Genomic DNA, 21,596 nt, shown 5'->3' with positions numbered 1-21,596 from the left:
AGTAGTGATGTATGGAAGTGAGAGCTGGACCATAAAGAAGGCTGATCACCGAAGAATTGATGCTTTTGAATTATGGTGCTGGAGGAGACTGTTGAGAGTCCCATGGACTGCAAGAAGATCAAACCTATCCATTCTTAAGGAAATCAGCCCTGAGTGCTCCCTGGAAGGACAGATCGTGAAGCTGAGGCTCCAATACTTTGGCCACCTCATGAGAAGAGAAGAATCCTTGGAAAAGACCCTGATGTTGGGAAAGATTGAGGGCACTAGGAGAAGGGGACGACAGAGGACAAGATGGTTGGACAGTGTTCTCAAAGCTACGAACATGAGTTTGACCAAACTGCGGGAGGCAGTGCAAGACAGGAGTGCCTGGCGTGCTATGGTCCATGGGGTCATGAAGAGTCGGACACGACTAAACGACTAAACAACAACAACAACATTTTTCAGAGGCTTTTTATGATTACCTGATTTGTGTTCCTTCTTTTTCCTGGTTACGATGCAGCAGATCTGCCCTTTCTTCCATTTTCTCTTTAATAATAACAATAAAAATAATTTTACTAAACCAACCTACACTGGGATTTATAGGGTTTACTACAGTAAGATTATCCATGTTCTGGTATACAACGTTGCACTATAAAATACACAATCCATCTAAAAGTCCAGTTTTATAACAGAGTTTCCCCCTATTTAGGGGCAGAGAGAACATGATCCCAACAGAACATGTCAGACAGAAATCAGTTGGTGAAGCAATGCTAAAAGTGAAAGCTAGATTGTAAAACATTCTTAAAATTAGCTGGAAGCCACAACCATTTCCACAAATTTCCATTAAATATATGAAATAAATAGTATGATTGCATTGCAAGAGTTATAATAAACAATACAAAACACCTCAGAAAAAGGAAATAGAATTAATAATTAAATAATTAAACATAAAAAACTTACAGAATTCAAAAAAAAACCATAATGGATACTTATGTCCTATCATTCTTTGGCCATTTCAATAGCAGCAGCCCCTCCACCCAAAGCAATAATGCATTTAAGATTTATGGGATGTTTCAGCGTACAATTCTGACATAATCTATGCAATTAATGAATTCACTATAGAGATAAGTAATTATAGTGAGCTGCACTATAGACCATAAAGGAGGAGGGGAATCCTGTTGCTATCTTTATCAAATTGAAAATGGAATGACTCCTTGTTGAAAAAATTACCTTTATTCTTTGCAGCTTCTTCTTGAAGACGGTTTTCAAGATCCGTCTTCTGCTTCTGAAGCTCGGCAATCTGCTGCTTAAGATCTGGGATCATCTTCAGAGAAAGGGGGAAACATTAAAGTGAAGCTACTCACATTTTGCATCAACGCTGCAAGTCAGGAACTGTGGAATTCTATAAGCATTAGCAAGGAATACCCTCCCATTTACTCCAGAACTCATCTGACTGGGACAACTGCAGCCTCCTGTCCAGAGGAAGCTCCTTATATGCTTGTGTTTTAATTGGCTGGCTGCAACTTCAAAGACTAGGAATACTTCTTAGGTCATCTGACAAACTTTCTGAGCAATCAACAGATGTCCTTAGAGGCTGCTGCTTCTACTACAAAGCCTGCAGAAACCTAGATTTTGATCTCTGTTAGATTCAAATCCCTGTTATGGTCTTTTCATAGAATCACAGAATTCTAAGAGTTGGAAGGGACCCACAAGGGTCATCTAGTTCAACCTGCTGCAATGCAGGAATCTCTTGCCCAACAAATGCAGAACCCTGAGATTAAAAGATTCACACTGACAGAGCTATCAAAGGGATCCTATGAAGCTCGAACAATCCTTTCCAGTTTGGGTCAGTGGCTCTGTGGGTCTCTTATTTTCCTCCTCATCTGTTGTTGATCAGTCTCCTATGAGGTTAAACCTACAAGCACCTACCTATGCCCTCATTCAGACAAAAGATAGCATGACTTATATTGCTTATCTCCTCTGCAATAGATGTGTGTCAGTTCAAACAAAACCTTTGAGACAGGACTATAGCTTATTAGTTGCTCAGTGGTCTCTGTTGGACAAATAAACAGTATTGTTGAATTACTTGGACCCAAAAGGAAATAAAAGGTGATAAGACCAAGATCAAATAGGCACATTCGGCTTAATTTTTTTGAATAGTTTTTTGAATATTTATTTTCTTCTCTGGTCCCAGGCTGCAAATGCCTGGATAGCTGTTGGTTAGAGCCTGGTGCTGATAATGCCAAGGTTGCAGGTTCAATCCCCATATGGTACAGCTGAATATTCCTGCATTGCAGGGGGTTGGACTAGATCAGTGTTTCTCAACCGCTGTTCCGCGGCACACTAGTGTGCCGCGAGACGCTGGCTGGTGTGCGGCGACGTGCGGCGACGAGAAGGGCGATTTGCATTGTCACGTGCCTGGCGGCCGCCAATACACTACACTGACCCGCCGGAAAGCAACATTTATCCTCCTCTTTCCCAAAGCTCAGTGCAAACGAGCCTGGCGGCCGCCAATAGACAATGCTAACCCACCGGAAAGCAATATTTGGCAAGTGTTTCTTACAGTCATAATTATAATATAGGGCGGCACAGAGTTAAATTTTTTAACTTTTTTAATGGTGGTGTGCCTCATGATTTTTTGCACGGAACAAGTGTGCCGTGGCCCAAAAAAGGTTGAGAAACACTGGACTAGATGATCCTCAGGATCCCTTCCAACTCTACAATTCTTTGCTTATGTGCAATTTGTATCTCCATTGAGGATGGATTCTTCATAATTATGTTCCGCAGTAGCTGCTTTTGCTTAACAGGATCGCTATTTATATTCAGAAGCTTGCTACTAGAATATGTTTTTAAGTTCAATAATATTCAGTCCTCACCATATTTTCCGAGGTTAGTCGGGTAACTTGGAGCCGGATACTGTCATTGAGGTCATTTTCCTCCCTGAACAGTTTCTGCAAATGGTTTATTTCTTGACTAAGATGTTCCGTTTTAGAATTGAGACCATCTATCTCCCTTTCATAGTTCTCTTTCTGAGACTGGAAATGGCTTTCCAATACTCTGTTGAGAGAATGGAAACACATAAACAATAAAATAAACAGTACAAGATCCTTGACACAAGATCCTGTTAAGACCAAGAACCATGTAACATAAAAAAATAAAGCACATTCACTGCAATTCACATAGACAGAAGGAACATCAGCAACCATACTACAAAAAAGTTTAAAATGCTATACTATTAGAAAAAAAACTTGATCTGGCTAAAAATGCTGAAATTTAAATTACATTCTCTAAAGCTGCATTAGGCACCATTCGGGTGGTTTCTCAATATGAAATGACCCCTTTTCTCCCGCCCCCCCTTTTTTATTTTCCTCAAAGGTCAGTTGGTTGGAAAGGGTTTAAGACAAGACAATTGCACCAAAACCCTAATGTACGTAGGCTGAATATACACTATCTTAAAAAGTGGGAAGGTGAGATAAAACAGTGAATCCAGTCTATTTACATGTGAACTGTTGAAATGAAATGTTTCAAACTAAGTCATTTTGGTGATAAATAAAAGTCATTTTTGAACATATATCACAAAACAGGACTACAATAAACTTTGTATCCCCCCCCCTTTTCTACCATCAGAACACCATTGCATGAACAGCAGGGACACGGGTGGCACTGTGGTCTAAACCACTGAGCCTCTTGGGCTTGTCGATCAGAAGGTTGGTGGTTTGAATCCCCATGACGGGGTGAGCTCCCGTTGCTCTGTCCCAGCTCCTGCCAACCTAGCAGTTCAAAAGCATGCCAGTGCGAGTAGATAAATAGGAACTGCTTTGGCGGGAAGGTAAACGGCATTTCCATGCGCTCTGGTTTCCGTCACTGTGTCCTGTTGTGCCAGAAGCGGTTTAGTCCTGCTGGCCACATGACCCGGAAAGCTGTCTGTGGACAAACGCCTGCTCCCTCGGCCTGAAAGCGAGATGAGCGCCACAACCCCATAGTTGCCTTTGACTGGACTTATCCATCCAGGGGTCCTTTACCTTTTACCTGCATGAACAGCACATGAAAGTGCCTTCTGCCAAGTACCTCTCAGGAGGCCATTAGTATATCTACACTGGTACTGTCTACTCCAGGGGTCCCCAAACTAAGGCCCCGGGGGCCGGATGTGGCCCAATCGCCTTCTAAATCCGGCCCGCGGACAGTCCAGGAATCAGCATGTTTTTACATGAGTAGAATGTGTCCTTTTATTCAGGGCCGTCTCAAGCATGTTGGGCGCCATGGCGCGGAGATCGCTCCACTGCCCCCACGCCACCCAGCCTACCCCTAGAGCCGGCCCTGCTTTTATTTAAAATGCATCTCTGGGTTATTTGTGGGGCATAAGAATTCGTTCATGTTTTTTTTTCAAAATATAGTCCGGCCCCCCACAAGGTCTGAGGGACAGTCGACCGGCCCCCTGCTGAAAAAGTTTGCTGACCCCTGGTCTACTCTAACCAGCAGCTCACCAAGTTCAAGGAAAGATTACTTTCCAAGTCTTAATGTTATGACTCTTTAGAAACAGAAGTTCGAGCCCTCTATATTTATAGTGTTACACGTTTGGGCCCCAGAGTTTGTGGGTGCAAAGGCATCCATAATCCTAGAGTTAGCAGATGTGAGAGATGACTAAATATTTTGAATTACTAAATACTTGAATTAGTTGAATTTCAATTACTAAATTGGGAGTCCTTACCTGGGTGCCAGACGATTTAATAGTGCAAGAATACAGGCTGAGCTTGTTTTCTGGACTGGGGGGCACCTTCAAATCAAAACCATTTGCAAACAACAGGTAATAAAGCTAACCTTGTGGCTTTTTTCAGACCTTCATAAGCAAACCAAAGCTCCCCATCTTCATTTAAATGCTCCAGATCTTCAGTGGACAATCTGTTACGAAGCAAAAATGGAAGGAATAATCTCAGGCAAGCATGTGATTTAGGAAAAGAAATTTCAAAGCCCATGTAGACTATATCTGTACCTGCTCCTAACATCTGCGAAGTCATAGCTCTCACGGAGTTGCATTGTAATGTCTGACAACTTGTCTAGGAATAAATAAAAAGTAATATGAACACTGAGATTCCACTTCAGCAGAGAGGTTGTATAGACTGTATTTACCATTTCACTGCAAGAACTCATTTTGCAGCATCAATAGGTTTAAACTGATGCAGAACCAAACTAACTCTGTTCTGATGGCCTGGCAGCCACTCAAGACATGATCTGTGTCAAAAAGATGACAGGTACCACAAAAGGACTCGGCTTGTTTCCCACTCTTAAAGAGATGCCGAAAACAGCATTGAAAAGTATCAGTTTTCACCAAAGAAAATAAGGATTTAAAGCTAGATCTCCCTTTAAAGGTAACAAAGGAGAGGGGGGAGTCTCTAAGCCTGCTTCATATTAAGGAACAGCCAGTGTCTAAACTTGAATAAATGGAAGAATGCATGAATCAGGCCCATGGATCTCCCATATATTTAACCCATTTGAATGAGAAATGTTTTCAGATTACCTCTCATTTCACGCTTTTGGCACTGTAGTTGCTTCTCCACATCCAATTTCTGAGTCTGAATCAGTTCAATTTCTTTATGCAGTTCAGGGATTGTCTAAGTTCATTAAACATTTACAAAATGAGGCACAATCCAATGGGGCAAAGTAAATGACAGAAATAAGACAAGGCTGCAGTCTAGAGCATGCCTAATTGACATCTATGACCCAGTTTGCACAGTCAAATCATGGCTAAGTGATAAACCAGCAGGTACATCCTGGGCATCAGTGAACTAAAATGGAAGGGAATGGGCGAATTCAGTTCGGGTGACTATCATATCTACTACTGTGGGCAAGAATCCTGTAGTAGAAATGGAGTGGCCCTCATAGTCAACAAAAGAGTGGCAAAAGCTGTAATGGGATGCAATCTCAAAAATGACAGAATGATCTCGATACGAATCCAAGGCAGACCTTTTAACATCACGGTAATCCAAGTTTATGCACCAACTACCGGTGCTGAAGAAAGTGAAATTGACCAATTCTATGAAGACCTACAACACCTTCTAGAAATGACACCAAAGAAGGATGTTCTTCTCATTACAGGGGATTGGAATGCTAAAGTAGGGAATCAAGAGATAAAAGGAACAACTGGCAAGTTTGGCCTTGGAGTTCAAAATGAAGCAGGGCAAAGGCTAATAGAGTTCTGTCAAGAGAACAAGCTGGTCATCACAAACACTCTCTTCCAACAACACAAGAGACGACTCTACACATGGATATCACCAAATGGGCAGCATCGAAATCAGATTGATTATATTCTCTGCAGCCAAAGATGGAGAAGCTCTATACAGTCAGCAAAAACAAGACCTGGAGCTGACTGTAACTCAGATCATCAGCTTCTTATAGCAAAATTCCAGCTTAAACTGAAGAAAGTAGGAAAAACCACTGGGCCAGTAAGATACAATCTGAATCAAATCCCTTATGAATACACAGTGGAAGTGAGGAACAGGTTTAAGGATTTAGATTTGGTGGACAGAGTGCCTGAAGAACTATTGGTGGAGGCTCGTAACATTATACAGGAGGCAGCAACGAAAACCATCCCAAGGAAAAGGAAATGCAAGAAAGCAAAATGGCTGTCCAACGAGGCCTTACAAATAGCGGAGGAGAGGAGGCAAGCAAAATGCAAGGGAGATAGGGAAAGATACAGGAAACTGAATGCAGATTTCAAAAAAACAGCAAGGAGAGACAAGGGGGTCTTCTTAAATGAGCAATGCAAAGAAATAGAGGAAAACAATAGAATGGGGAAAACCAGAGATCTGTTCAAGAAAATTGGAGATATGAAAGGAACATTTCGTACAAAGATTACCATAATCAAGGACAAAAGTGGTAAGGACCTAACAGAAGCAGAAGACATCAAGAAGAGGTGGCAGGAATACACAGAGGAATTATACCAGAAAGATATGGAGGTCTCGTACACCCCAGGTAGTGTGGTTGCTGACCTTGAGCCAGACATCTTGGAGAGTGAAGTCAAATGGGCCTTAGAAAGCACTGCTAATAACAAGGCCAGTGGAAGTGATGATATTCCAGCTGAACTATTTAAAATTTTAAAAGATGATGCTGTTAAGGTGCTACACCCAATATGCCAGCAAGTTTGGAAAACTCAGCAATGGCCAGAGGATTGGAGAAGATCAGTCTACATCCCAATTCCAAAGAAGGGCAGTGCCAAAGAATGCTCCAACTACCGCACAATTGCGCTCATTTCACACGCTAGCAAGGTTATGCTTAAAATTCTACAAGGCAGGCTTAGGCAGTATGTGGACCGAGAACTCCCAGAAGCGCAAGCTGGATTTCGAAAGGGCAGAGGAACCAGAGACCAAATAGCAAACATGCGCTGGATTATGGAGAAAGCTAGAGAGTTCCAGAAAAACGTCTACTTCTGCTTCATTGACTATGCAAAAGCCTTTGACTGTGTCGACCACAGCAAACTTTGGCAAGTTCTTAAAGAAATGGGAGTGCCTGATCACCTCATCTGTCTCCTGAGAAATCTCTATGTGGGACAAGAAGCTACGGTTAGAACTGGATATGGAACAACTGATTGGTTCAAAATTGGGAAAGGAGTACGACAAGGTTGTATATTGTCTCCCTGCTTATTTAACTTATATGCAGAATTCATCATGCGAAAGGCTGGACTAGATGAATCCCAAGCCGGAATTAAGATTGCCGGAAGAAATATCAACAACCTCAGATATGCAGATGACACAACCTTGATGGCAGAAAGCGAGGAGGAATTAAAGAACCTTTTAATGAGGGTGAAAGAGGAGAGCGCAAAATATGGTCTGAAGCTCAACATCAAAAAAACCAAGATCATGGCCACTGGTCCCATCACCTCCTGGCAAATAGAAGGGGAAGAAATGGAGGCAGTGAGAGATTTTACTTTCTTGGGCTCCTTGATCACTGCAGATGGTGACAGCAGTCACGAAATTAAAAGACGCCTGCTTCTTGGGAGAAAAGCAATGACAAACCTAGACAGCATCTTAAAAAGCAGAGACATCACCTTGCCGACAAAGGTCTGTATAGTTAAAGCTATGGTTTCCCCAGTAGTGATGTATGGAAGTGAGAGCTGGACCATAAAGCAGGCTGATCGCCGAAGAATTGATGCTTTTGAATTATGGTGCTGGAGGAGACTCTTGAGAGTCCCATGGACTGCAAGAAGATCAAACCTCTCCATTCTTAAGGAAATCAGCCCTGAGTGCTCCCTGGAAGGACAGATCGTGAAGCTGAGGCTCCAATACTTTGGCCACCTCATGAGAAGAGAAGAATCCTTGGAAAAGACCCTGATGTTGGGAAAGATTGAGGGCACTAGGAGAAGGGGACGACAGAGGACAAGATGGTTGGACAGTGTTCTCAAAGCTACGAACATGAGTTTGACCAAACTGCGGGAGGCAGTGAAAGACAGGAGTGCCTGGCGTGCTATGGTCCATGGGGTCACGAAGAGTCGGACACGACTAAACGACTAAACAACAAATTCACAAGAAAAATGATTGATAAGCCAAGAACAAAATTGACTACAGCTTGTGGTTTGTCTGGAGCAAAACAAACCAAGAGCCCAGGTTCGGATACAACCATAAGTCAAACCGTAGCTTAGCTCAGCAAAAATGTCATTCTCTATGTAGGAAAGACCCCCCCCCCGCAAACACATGAGTGTTCAATTAATACTGGTCTGTTACCATACCTTTGCTTGGTTTGAAAGTTCTTCTACTTCCATTTTTAAGCCTTCTTCAATTTGCTGTTTTTCCCTGGCTTTCTTTTGCAGCTGATCATTTTCATCTTTGAGAAACTTTATTTCTGCCTTGAGTGACTCCATCTTCTCTTCATAGTCTTCTTTCTGGCTCTGGAAGTTCTTCTCAAGCATCCTGCGAAGATTAACAACAACAACAACAACAGAAAAGGCCACATATCTCTAAGTACAAACAAATTGCCAGGATATATATTATAAATAACAGCATATGAATAAAGAGACAAGTCAGTTGTTTTATGCAATCAAATACACAGAGACGACATGGCATACAGAAAGAGGTGCATACACATATCCACAGCCTAGCCATAAACCTTCCCAACTCCCCTGCCTCCCAAATAGCTTATTGAATAACATGGGAACCCTTCCTGAATACCATGGGATGCAATGCAGGTAGGGAATGGAATATTCCAAAATTAGGTAGATGTACCATCTATAAACCCTACCTGCCTGCAGACGGTCTCACCAGAGTGGTGCATGCTCTAGTTGTCTCCCACTTGGACTACTGCAATGTGCTCTACGTGGGGCTACCTTTGAAGGTGACCCAGAAACTACAACTAATCCAGAATGAGGCAGCAAGACTGGTGACTGGGAGTGGCCACCGAGACCATGTAACACCGGTCCTGAAAGACCTACGATGGCCCCCAGTACGTTTCTGAGTACAATTCCAAGTGTTGGTGCTGACCTTTAAAGCCCTAAACAGCCTTGGCCCAGTATACCTGAAGGAGCATCTCCACCCCCCATCGTTCAGCCCGGACACTGAGGTCCAGCTCCGAGGGCCTTCTGGCGGTTCCCTCACTGCGAGAAGCGAAGTTACAGGGACCAGGCAGAGGGCCTTCTCGGTAGTGGCGGCCGCCCTGTGGAACCCCCTCCCATCAGATGTCAAGGAAATATAAACAACTATGTGACTTTTAGAAGACATCTGAAGGCAGCCCTGTTTAGGGAAGTTTTTAATGGTTGATGTTTTGTCGTGTTTTTAATATTCTGTTGGGAGCTGCCCAGAGTGGCTGGGGAAACCCAGCCAGATGGGAGGAGTACAAATAAATTATTATTATTATTATTATTATTATTATTATTATTAGTGATTCAACCCTCTGCCAGCAACACCCCATTCGACCCTAGTTAAGGGAGTCCCCAGCTCTTTTAGAGATGCTTTTCCAGGGACCCAGAGCATAGGAAAACACCTTGCAAAAGCTTCCATTAGGATCCAAGTCATCTAGATTCTTTGGGTTATATCCCTTGTCAGGTTCAAGAGCAAATACACTGAAATTAATGGGCTAATTTAGATCCAGTAATTTCAGTAGGCCAACTCTGATTAGAACTTAGCTGAATACAGCCATCTGTTTATTATATGGGTTTATAAATGAATAAATACTTAATTCCTTTACAGCTCAAGCAAAATCAGAAATATAAGAAAACGGCACTTTAAAGTCACAAGTTAACATTTCATACATCCGCTGCCTTTCTCCTTTCTGAACGTCGGCGAAGAGCTGTCTTGTCAGGTCATCCATTTTCTCTGCAGAGAGATGTTTGTTTTTTTAAAAAAAATGTATGCAAAATAAAACCATAAAATCATCATAAAACACACACACAAGTTAGAGACTAATAAGCAAAATTTTAGAGAGTTCTAACTGTAAATAATTTTGCACGGAAATCAACATGATAGGACAGATGTCATGCAAGGTTTGAGAAGCCAAAATGCTGCTTACTGTAAACTTAATTTTCAGGTTAGGCACCATATTGCAAATGATAAGTGAAATAAACATCCAGATCCTGAGGATCTTGACTGGTGTATCTGCCAGCAACTTTGGCACAAAGCCCTAAAAGGTAGTATAATATCATGGGGTACAGTCTATCTGGAAATTATATTGTATAGCTCCCATTCCTTTCAATAGGCTTGCTCAAGAGAACTCTGTGGTGGATTGTGACCACAGTCCAAGTCTGTAATGGCTGGCTATTATTATTAATTAGTTGGGCAGGATTCAATGCACCAGTGTTTATTTGGGGGCACAGCAAATTCTACTGCCCTCTTGCCACATTTTGTTCATCAATGGAAGGTCACTCTTTGTCCCTCTGGTTCATCGGTTGGAAGACGCACCACAAATCTGAGGCACAAGAAATGTTCCAAAAGGAGCAGAACCCAGTTGAATTGAAAACATGAAAGTGACAGCATGCCTTCCTCAGGGGCAATATTTTAGTGTTCCTTTTCTGCTTGCCACAATGAAGCTAACGAAATTAATGGATGTGATCTGAATCACTTCACCTTTCATTTCCTCATCCTTCTCTTTAAGTTCCTTTTCTAGTTGCTTCTTCTGCTCCTGCAGCTCTAAATTATGGTTTTCAAGTTTTGACACATTCTGCAAGGCAAAGGTGACGGCAGGACAAAAGGTGTTAAAAAACACATACCCTATCCTTTAGAGACCTCACGGATTTCAGTTAATGCATGATTACTCCAAAGCACACCATCATTCCAAACCCCAGCCCTGCTTGTTGTCACAGTAATTCTTGAGATGCTACTTTACTGGTGAAGTTCACGTGTAGCGCTAAACTTCCTGCAGGAGCATGGTGCTGATAACACCAAGGTTTCAGGTTCGATCCCCATATGGGACAGCTGTGTACTCCTGCTAGGGTTAAATAAAAAAATTCCTTCAGTAGCACCTTAAAGACCAACTAAGTTTTTATTTTGGTATGAGCTTTCGTGTGCATGCACACTTCTTCAGATACAGTGAAATGGAAGTTTCCAGGCACTTATGTAGAGAAGGGGTGGGGAGGGGTGGGGATGGGGAGGGGGGATCACTCAGAAGGGTGGTGGAAATGGGTGATTGACTGACTGATAGCTGTTGATGACCGCAAACGACTGCAAATGGTTTTGCATGAAAAAGCAAGGGTTGAGATGGCTGAAGATCGCTTATCATGTATAATGAGATAAGAACCCGATATCTCTGTTCAAACCAGGTCCCTCCATGGTTTTGAGCTTGGTGATAAGTTGCAATTCAGCAACTTCTCTTTCCAGTCTATTTCTGAAATTCTTTTGTAGTAAGACAGCTACTTTGAGATCTTGTATAGAATGTCCTGGGAGATTGAAGTGTTCTCCTACTGGTTTTTCTGTCTTCTGGTTCCTGATGTCAGATTTATGTCCATTTATCCTTTGGCGTAGGGTTTGGCCTGTTTGTCCAATATAGAGAGCTGAAGGGCACTGTTGGCATTTGATGGCATACACAATGTTAGAGGATGAGCAATTAAATAGTCCTGAGATGGTATGTTGGATGTTGTTGGGGCCAGTAATGGTGTTGTCTGGGTGTATGTGGCAGCAAAGTTGGCATCTGGGTTTATTGCAGGCTCTGGTACCAGTGTCCATGTTAAGTCTGGTGGTTGTATTATTGTGGGTGAGGAGTTGTTTAAGATTGGGTGGCTGTCTGTAGGCAATGAAAGGTCTTCCTCCCAGAGCTTGAGAAAGGGAGCGGTCATTGTCCAGGAGAGGCTGTAGATCTCTGATGATGCGTTGTACTGTTTTAGCTTGGGAGCTGTATGTGATGACTAGTGGTGTTCTGTTATTTTCTTTTTTGGGTCTGTCTTGCAGCAGGTTCTCTCTAGGTATCCGTCTGGCTCTGTTGATCTGTTGTTTAACTTCATCAGGTGGATATTTTAGTTCTAAAAAGGTTTGCTGTAGATCTCTTAGGTGAGATTCTCTGTCTGTAGAGTTGGAACAGATGCGGTTGTAACGTAAGGCCTGGCTGTATACGATGGATTGTTTGGTATGTTTGGGATGGTAGCTAGAAGCATGTAGATATGTTTGTCGGTCAGTTGGTTTTCTGTATAAGGTGGTGTCTATACGTCCATCCTGTATTTTTATAGTAGTGTCCAAAAAATGTATTTCTTGCATAGATTGGTTCATTGTTAGGTTGATGGTGGGGTGAAAGTCATTGAATGTCTGGTGGAAGGTTTCCAGGGTCTGTTGTCCATGTGTCCAGATAATAAAAATATCGTCAATGTATCGCAGGTACAGGAGAGGTTTGAGTGGGTAGGAGTTAAGGAAACGTTGTTCTAAATCTGCCATGAAGATGTTGGCATACTGTGGGGCCATGCGGGTGCCCATGGCTGTGCCGCTGATCTGGAGGAACAGGTCATCACCAAATTTGAAGTGGTTGTGGGTAAGGACAAAGTGGCAGAGTTTGGTAGCAAAGTCCGCTGTGGTTTTATCTGAAATGGTGTTCCTTATGGCTTGTAAACCATCATTGTGTGGGATGTTGGTATATAGAGATTCCACATCCATAGTGGCTAGTATAGTATTGTTAGGAAGATTGTTCAAATATTGTATTTTCCTCAGAAAATCTGTGGTGTCACGTACATAGCTGGGAGCACTGATAGCATATGGTTTCAGAACAGAGTCCATATAGCCGGAAACACCCACTGTAATGGTGCCAATACCTGAGATGATGGGGCGTCCTGGGTTTCCTGGTTTGTGTATTTTGGGTAGAAGATAGAAAGTTCCTGGCCGAGGTTCCGCTGGTGTGTTTCCAGCGGAACCTCGGCCAGGAACTTTCTATCTTCTACCCAAAATACACAAACCAGGAAACCCAGGACGCCCCATCATCTCAGGTATTGGCACCATTACAGTGGGTGTTTCCGGCTATATGGACTCTGTTCTGAAACCATATGCTATCAGTGCTCCCAGCTATGTACGTGACACCACAGATTTTCTGAGGAAAATACAATATTTGAACAATCTTCCTAACAATACTATACTAGCCACTATGGATGTGGAATCTCTATATACCAACATCCCACACAATGATGGTTTACAAGCCATAAGGAACACCATTTCAGATAAAACCACAGCGGACTTTGCTACCAAACTCTGCCACTTTGTCCTTACCCACAACCACTTCAAATTTGGTGATGACCTGTTCCTCCAGATCAGCGGCACAGCCATGGGCACCCGCATGGCCCCACAGTATGCCAACATCTTCATGGCAGATTTAGAACAACGTTTCCTTAACTCCTACCCACTCAAACCTCTCCTGTACCTGCGATACATTGACGATATTTTTATTATCTGGACACATGGACAACAGACCCTGGAAACCTTCCACCAGACATTCAATGACTTTCACCCCACCATCAACCTAACAATGAACCAATCTATGCAAGAAATACATTTTTTGGACACTACTATAAAAATACAGGATGGACGTATAGACACCACCTTATACAGAAAACCAACTGACCGACAAACATATCTACATGCTTCTAGCTACCATCCCAAACATACCAAACAATCCATCGTATACAGCCAGGCCTTACGTTACAACCGCATCTGTTCCAACTCTACAGACAGAGAATCTCACCTAAGAGATCTACAGCAAACCTTTTTAGAACTAAAATATCCACCTGATGAAGTTAAACAACAGATCAACAGAGCCAGACGGATACCTAGAGAGAACCTGCTGCAAGACAGACCCAAAAAAGAAAATAACAGAACACCACTAGTCATCACATACAGCTCCCAAGCTAAAACAGTACAACGCATCATCAGAGATCTACAGCCTCTCCTGGACAATGACCGCTCCCTTTCTCAAGCTCTGGGAGGAAGACCTTTCATTGCCTACAGACAGCCACCCAATCTTAAACAACTCCTCACCCACAATAATACAACCACCAGACTTAACATGGACACTGGTACCAGAGCCTGCAATAAACCCAGATGCCAACTTTGCTGCCACATACACCCAGACAACACCATTACTGGCCCCAACAACATCCAACATACCATCTCAGGACTATTTAATTGCTCATCCTCTAACATTGTGTATGCCATCAAATGCCAACAGTGCCCTTCAGCTCTCTATATTGGACAAACAGGCCAAACCCTACGCCAAAGGATAAATGGACATAAATCTGACATCAGGAACCAGAAGACAGAAAAACCAGTAGGAGAACACTTCAATCTCCCAGGACATTCTATACAAGATCTCAAAGTAGCTGTCTTACTACAAAAGAATTTCAGAAATAGACTGGAAAGAGAAGTTGCTGAATTGCAACTTATCACCAAGCTCAAAACCATGGAGGGACCTGGTTTGAACAGAGATATCGGGTTCTTATCTCATTATACATGATAAGCGATCTTCAGCCATCTCAACCCTTGCTTTTTCATGCAAAACCATTTGCAGTCGTTTGCGGTCATCAACAGCTATCAGTCAGTCAATCACCCATTTCCACCACCCTTCTGAGTGATCCCCCCTCCCCATCCCCACCCCTCCCCACCCCTTCTCTACATAAGTGCCTGGAAACTTCCATTTCACTGTATCTGAAGAAGTGTGCATGCACACGAAAGCTCATACCAAAATAAAAACTTAGTTGGTCTTTAAGGTGCTACTGAAGGAATTTTTTTATTTTACTTCGATCCAGACCAACACGGCTACCTACCTGTAATCCTGCTAGGGTTGCCAGACTCAATAGAGGACAGGACTTCTGTGCTGTTCTCTTTTGAGTCTGGAAATCTTAAAGAGAAACTAGCAGACCCTTTGTTTAATTTCCAAGCAAAGGGTCTGCTGGTTTCTCTTTAAGGTTTCCAGACTCAAAGGAGAACAGAGCAATTAAAGGCACAGAAGTCTGTCCTCTATTGAGCCTGGCAACCCTAACTCCTGCATTGCAAGGGGTTGGACGAGATGATCCTCTGGTTCTGTTCCAACTCTATGAATCTATGGTTCAAGCTGGAGCAACCCTGAGCAAATTTAGACTTTCATACCCTTTCTTTCCCCCACGCAGCTGAGAGGAGTTCAGCAGCATTTAGTTTCACTTTCCCTTAATCTCAGCATGATATTGTGAATGAATCAAAACTTGTGGCCGACCACAAACTCTAGTTAAACCAGGTGTTTAACATTCATTAACTAATTGGTTGAAGGTGGCTCATTTGAAGCTAGCACAGTTTGTGGTTCATACTCTTTGCCAGCCCTATGCTTGGAGCAGGCTTCCTCAACCTTAGCCCTCCAGATGTTTTTGGCCTACAACTCCCATGATCCGTAGCTAGCAGGACCAGTGGTAAGGGATGATGGGAACTGTAGTCTCAAAACATCTGGAGGGCCGAGGTTGAGGTAGCCTGGCTTGGAGCTTGGGAAGCACTGAGCACAGGGCATGCAAAGCGCTTTACATAACAGTTCCTAAACACCTGACAACCAGCTGGCTGCTGGGCATTGAGGAAGTGCTGCACAAAGTGCTTTGCAAACACTGTGCTCAGTGCTTCCCAAGCACCAAGCATAGCATCAGCAAAAACTGCTTTTTGTAGGGATTGGCTACACGATCAAGTTCTCCCTAGCAAACTTAAGGCGTTAGGTGCAGGTGGTTGTGCTTTGGGAAAACAACCTTGTAGACCAGATTTGGCCCACAGGCAGAAGGTTCCACAGCTCTGATTTAGCATTACATGCAAACACAACCACTCTAAGCCCCATAAAGAGTAACCTGTTTGTAGTCTTCTCTATGCTTCATCTCTTTTTCTTCCGACATTTTCTTTTGCGCAGTTAATTTTTCAAGATCCAACTGAAGCTTCTGAATTGTTTCTATACCACTGGAGTGATTTGAGGCTAGAGTGGTCAATCTTTCCAACAGAACATTATTCTCCTTATTCTAAAATAAATATAAAATCAGCATTGGAGGAGGCAAAGTATTACAGGGCTGTAAGCAACTTAGCAGAGGTAAGTTAAGTTAAAGTCACTTAGCGGTACACTTGTTGTGCTGGCAGAAATTGATGTGCAATGGAAAACAAGGGATCCTGCAATCTTCAAGCAGGATAGCTCTTACACTAGATACAGCCCTAGAGTAGTTGCTTTGTTTTACCACTGGTAAAATAAACATGCCCCATTCAAAATTGAAATCCAAAAGATCTACCCCCCACCCAAAAAAATGACAGGAATGTCCTCAAGGAATGTCCTTAAAACAGACAGAAGCAGCAAAACAACAACAACAAAAAACAACAACCAAAAGACACACACCAGCAATCAAATGGTCTGGCAAATAAAGCTATTTTCATTAGACACCAAGATGGCGATATTATTGGCAGAATATATGAATATTTGTAGGGCAGGTAACTATCACCTAAAAGGCCTTGCCCCCCATTGCCCCCTGCCTAACCTCTGATGGTAGGGGGCACCCAGAACAGAGCATCAGAAGATGGTCACAATGGATAGGGGTGGCCAAATTAAAAGAATGAAATATTCTGCCCACAGGATCAATCATCAATTGGTAGTTTAGGTGATGAAACTTTTTATTTGATTAAAATGCACATGAAATTTATGCAAAACTTTAATAAACACTTTTAATTACCTGGTCTTCTAGTTTTTTCTGCAGCCGCTGTACCCTATATGAAAGTTGGATGTTCAATACAAAACGGCGAATGCTCTGGAATCTGCGTCTAGCAAGCCAGGCTCGAGCATATTTTTGGAGTACCACAGCCTTCTGTTCTTCAACCATCTTTATAAGAAATTAGAGAGACCGGCTAGTAGTTTAAAAATTGCTCAGGGAATTTCTTATCACTTGACAAATATGCACTGAAGACTTCAGCAAAGTGTAGTCAAGCAGATACAGTCATACCCTGGTTCTTGAATTTAATCCTTTCCAGGAGTCCGTTCATCTCACGAAACGGTTCAAAAACCAACACGTGGCTTCCGATTGGCTGCAGGAGCTTCGGAAGCCGCATTGGACGTTCGACTTCCAAAAACGTTTGCAAACCGGAACACTCACTTCTGGGTTTGTGACATTCGGGAGCCAATTTGTTAGACAACTAAGGCGTTCGACTACCACAGTACCACTGTATAACCAGAATGTACGAATGTACGAAATCCTCAAGCAGCCTCTGTACGGTGAACAACGAAGATGCCACAACCCTACTGGCCAAACACAGCTTAGAATTCCAAACTGCTACTTCCTCACCTGCTTCTCACATGGCACATGGTGGTGTAAAAGCACAGACCATGTGTCACTGTAGTAGAACTCTGGCTCACTAGTTCATCACACACACACCCCATAAAGAAGGCTATGCATATTAATTATGGCACTGTTATACAGGGTTCCATGAGGTTCAAAGTGCTTCGACATACATTATCTTGGTAATTCTTACAAAAGCTCTATAATTAGAATGTAGGTCAATATTACTATTATTTACTATTATTCCCATATGCTAACTGGGAGGCTGAGTTGGGGAGACCATTGTTTTCTATGGGAGGTGCAATTTGAACTGGGGACTTCCTGGTTCACAGCTAACGCTCTTAGCCATCACGGTATAGCATGCTAATTTGGTTACTTGTGTTGGAGTTTCTCTGACCAACACATAAAAGTACTGAGAATTCACGGCGGTGAAGCTGAGGAAAGGCTTCATACTGCAATTCTGCACCAATAATTCAAGAAATATACATGTTATAAAAGACGCAGCCCTATCAGACATAGATATTTATTTCTTCACTGAACAGGAAACTAATATTCAGATTATTTGGTGAATTATTTGTACCTTTCTGTATTTCCTCCTTGCCAGAAAGCCTCGAGTAAAAGCTTGGATTGTCAAAACAGCCACACGGATAAGATGGCAAAGCCTACGTACTAGATATCCCCGGCAGTACTTCTGGATGATGATAGCTGCCCATGCTTCTTTCAAGGCTCTTGCAGTTATAGCTTGTCTGAAGAGAAATTAAATCACCCTTAGTATTTGTGTCATTGCTTGGTGGTAGGAGCTACACACTGGTAAGAGCATACAAGAAGGTCACAGGTTCAATCCCCGATGCCTCCTTTCTAAAATCTTGATGAGCCACTGTCAATCAGTGTGGCCAACACCGAGCTACAGTTCAGGGACCAATTGTCATGACCCCTGTATTCAGCAGTGATCTGGACACAGGGACTGAGGCTGTGGGGACACCAGATGAGGAGCTGGAGCTGCGTCAGTGGAAGATGGGGAGACCATTAAGCCTGAGGCAGTTGGCTAAGAACTCCCAAAGGAACCTCCCAGAACCTCCTAGGATCTTGGGCCTTCACAGACACCTTCCCCTGAGCCTGAAAAAGCACCACACACGTCCCCAGTTTGGCAGTGCACACAGAGAGAGCCTATGGAATTGCGCAAATGTAGCTGCAAAACCCAAAGGTGATCTTCCTTTAAAGTGTAGAATATCTCAATTTCTCACTACCTGAAAACACTTTAAAAAGAATTTTTTGGACTGAAACAGTTGACAAACCTTTTACCACAGCATGAGATGTATGGTAGAGTCACAGGAGGCCACATAAAAACTCCTTCAGGGACAGAATCCAACCCACTTACCACCAATTGGCCCTCATGGTTCTAGACCAGAAATGAGGGATATCCAGCTTGGGGGCTTAATCAGGCTTGTCAGGTCATTTTGGTCAAAACTTCAAGCCACAGCTTACAGGAAGAAGAACTGGAAACTCACTGGAATGTGCTACTGAATCTTCCTTTGCAGCCAAAAGTTTAGGGCCCTTTTCTTTGCAGCCTATGGTGACAAATATTGTCTGTAAAGCACACATAGTGTGTTCCCGATTCCTCTTTCGCATCCTGATCTGTACCTGCTAAAGGAGATTGTACTGTTGTATCTCAGGCTTGAACTCAAGCCTGGTAGCAAAGGAAAAGTCTTTTGCAGGAGGATTTCATAGGAACAGAGGAAGCTGTGTTATATGGAGTCAGACCATTAGGGTCAATGATGGAAACCATGGGGAAAGCGGCAAGGCCATGGATAGCTGAGCAACAAGGTTGGGAGCAGACTGAGGACATTTACTCCTCTGTCTCCAGACTGCTTCATCCAGGCTCCACCCCCTTGAAAGAACCTCAGGACCAACCCTCCGGCCTGAGGATGGGCACTCCTTCAATCTGCTCCACAACTAGGTGGAGTAAGGTGCTACTGGATAGCAGCAAGTTCACTGCAGAGCCAGATTCTGCAATGAAACACACGGCTGGCTCCCAAATTACTGTCTGGAAAACACACTGGCCCCCATGACTATACCAGTTGATCATGTGGGCCTAGAGAAACATTGCTAGTACCAAACATTGGGACTCACAGCTGTCCATGGAGGCACGGGTCAATTCTGTGTCTAGGGCAACTGTCTACCAGCTCCATCTGGTACACCGGCTGAGACCCTACCTGCCTGCAGACTGTCTCGCCAGAGTGGTGCATGCTCTAGTTATCTCCCACTTGGACTACTGCAATGTCCTCTATGTGGGGCTACCTTTGAAGGTGACCCGGAAACTACAACTAACCCAGAATGCAGCAGCTAGACTGGTGACTGGGAGTGGCCACCAAGACCATATAACACTGGTCCTGAAAGACCTACATTGGCCCCCAGTACGTTTCTGAGCACAATTCAAAGTGTTGGTGCTGACCTTTAAAGCCCTAAACAGCCTTGGCCCAGTATACCTGAAGGAGCGTCTCCACCCCCATCATCCAGCCGGGACAATGAGGTCCAGCTCTGAGGGCCTCCTGGCGGTTCCTTCAATGTGAGAAGTGAAGCTACATGGAACCAGGCAGAGGGCCTTCTCAGTAGTAGTGCCCACCCTGTGGAACACCCGCCCATCAGATGGAAAGGAAATAAACAACTATCTGACTTTTAGAAGATATCTGAAGGCAGCCCTGTTTAGGGAATTTTTAATATTTGATGTTTTATCACTTTATTATTATTATTATTATTATTATTATTATTATTATTATTATTTACATTCTGTTGGGCACCGCCCAGAGTAGCTGGGGAAACCCAGCCAGATGGGCGGGGTATAAATAATAAATTATTCTTATTGCTTCAGCACACCAACAGGACAGCGGTTCCCACTTCCCATGTAGAAGATGCCAAGGCACCCTTTTTGAGCTAGCTGAATGCATCTGAAACCTACGGTATTCTAGAAGCATTCTGTTAGATTTCATATCTGTAGATATGAAAATGAGGACTTCTCCTACAAATAGATGGACATGAATCCCAGGCATTATCCCAGTCCTTCCACATATTTACATTCTTCAGCAAAAAAATTAAACAAACCCCTGACTAGTTACAGGTAGGTAGCCGTGTTGGTCTGAGTCGAAGCAAAATAAAAATAAAAAAATTCCTTCAGTAGCACCTACAAGCTTAAAACCATGGAGCCACCTGGGATGAATAAAGACATCGGATTCTTATCTCATTATGCATGATCAAGCTGTCTTTAGCGCCTCAGCCCTTGCTCCCCCCCCAGGACTAATTGCAGTCATCAGCAGTCGTTAACAGCCATCTCCAGGTTTACCACTCCCATCAGCCCATCACCCATTCCCACCCACACCCACCACCCTCTGTATATATATATAAGGGTCTGGTGACTTCTTTTTCAGTGTATCTGACGAAGTGTGCATGCACACGAAAGCTCATACAAAAAATAAAATAAAAAATAAAAACTTAGTTGGTCTTTAAACCCCTGACTAGGTTAGTCCCTGAAATTACCGTACAGTTCGCTGTCCTCGGAAGTACTGCTGTATTATAACTGCTGCTTGTCTGATATGGAGGAATTTCTTCCGCTGCAGCCAACCTCGGGTATTCTTCTGAATCACAATACATGCTTGCCTCAACTTATCTGACCGTAATTTTTCCAGATAAGCAACTTGCCCTGCTCTGAAGAAAATTTTTGTTCTACCAAACTGGTATTGGGTTGGATCCTGGGAGAAACAAAAAAAGGCTTTGTTAAAACATATTTCAAATCTATTGCAACATGAGACAAATGTTTAATTCTAGCCGTCATGTAGGAACAATACAATATTGAGATCAAGAATGTGTTTTCATTTACAGATGACAAATGAATTCTGTGTGATTAAATATGAATGGAAGCCTG

General features: G+C 43.0%; 1 protein-coding gene across 1 annotated transcript in view; it reads right to left on the bottom strand.

The window, feature by feature from the left end:
* Window positions 1-21,596, bottom strand: part of MYO5C (myosin VC) — a 53,774-nt gene that overhangs the window by 13,522 nt on the left and 18,656 nt on the right. Inside the window, exons 19-31 of the mRNA XM_035131388.3 lie at window positions 21,212-21,423; window positions 18,261-18,426; window positions 17,081-17,227; window positions 16,220-16,384; window positions 11,025-11,118; window positions 10,214-10,277; window positions 8,699-8,879; window positions 5,495-5,588; window positions 4,970-5,033; window positions 4,798-4,878; window positions 2,856-3,036; window positions 1,210-1,303; window positions 462-525 (exon numbers count right to left, since the gene is read on the bottom strand). Coding sequence (XP_034987279.3) covers window positions 462-525; window positions 1,210-1,303; window positions 2,856-3,036; window positions 4,798-4,878; window positions 4,970-5,033; window positions 5,495-5,588; window positions 8,699-8,879; window positions 10,214-10,277; window positions 11,025-11,118; window positions 16,220-16,384; window positions 17,081-17,227; window positions 18,261-18,426; window positions 21,212-21,423 — 1,607 coding nt within the window. The remainder of the gene's footprint in view (window positions 1-461; window positions 526-1,209; window positions 1,304-2,855; window positions 3,037-4,797; window positions 4,879-4,969; window positions 5,034-5,494; window positions 5,589-8,698; window positions 8,880-10,213; window positions 10,278-11,024; window positions 11,119-16,219; window positions 16,385-17,080; window positions 17,228-18,260; window positions 18,427-21,211; window positions 21,424-21,596) is intronic.

Source organism: Zootoca vivipara, chromosome 13, assembly GCF_965207765.1.
Source record: "Zootoca vivipara chromosome 13, rZooViv2.hap1.1, whole genome shotgun sequence".
Taxonomy (NCBI): domain Eukaryota; kingdom Metazoa; phylum Chordata; class Lepidosauria; order Squamata; family Lacertidae; genus Zootoca; species Zootoca vivipara.
Note: the sequence above shows the minus strand (reverse complement) of the source record. Positions and strands in the feature narration are given on the sequence as shown.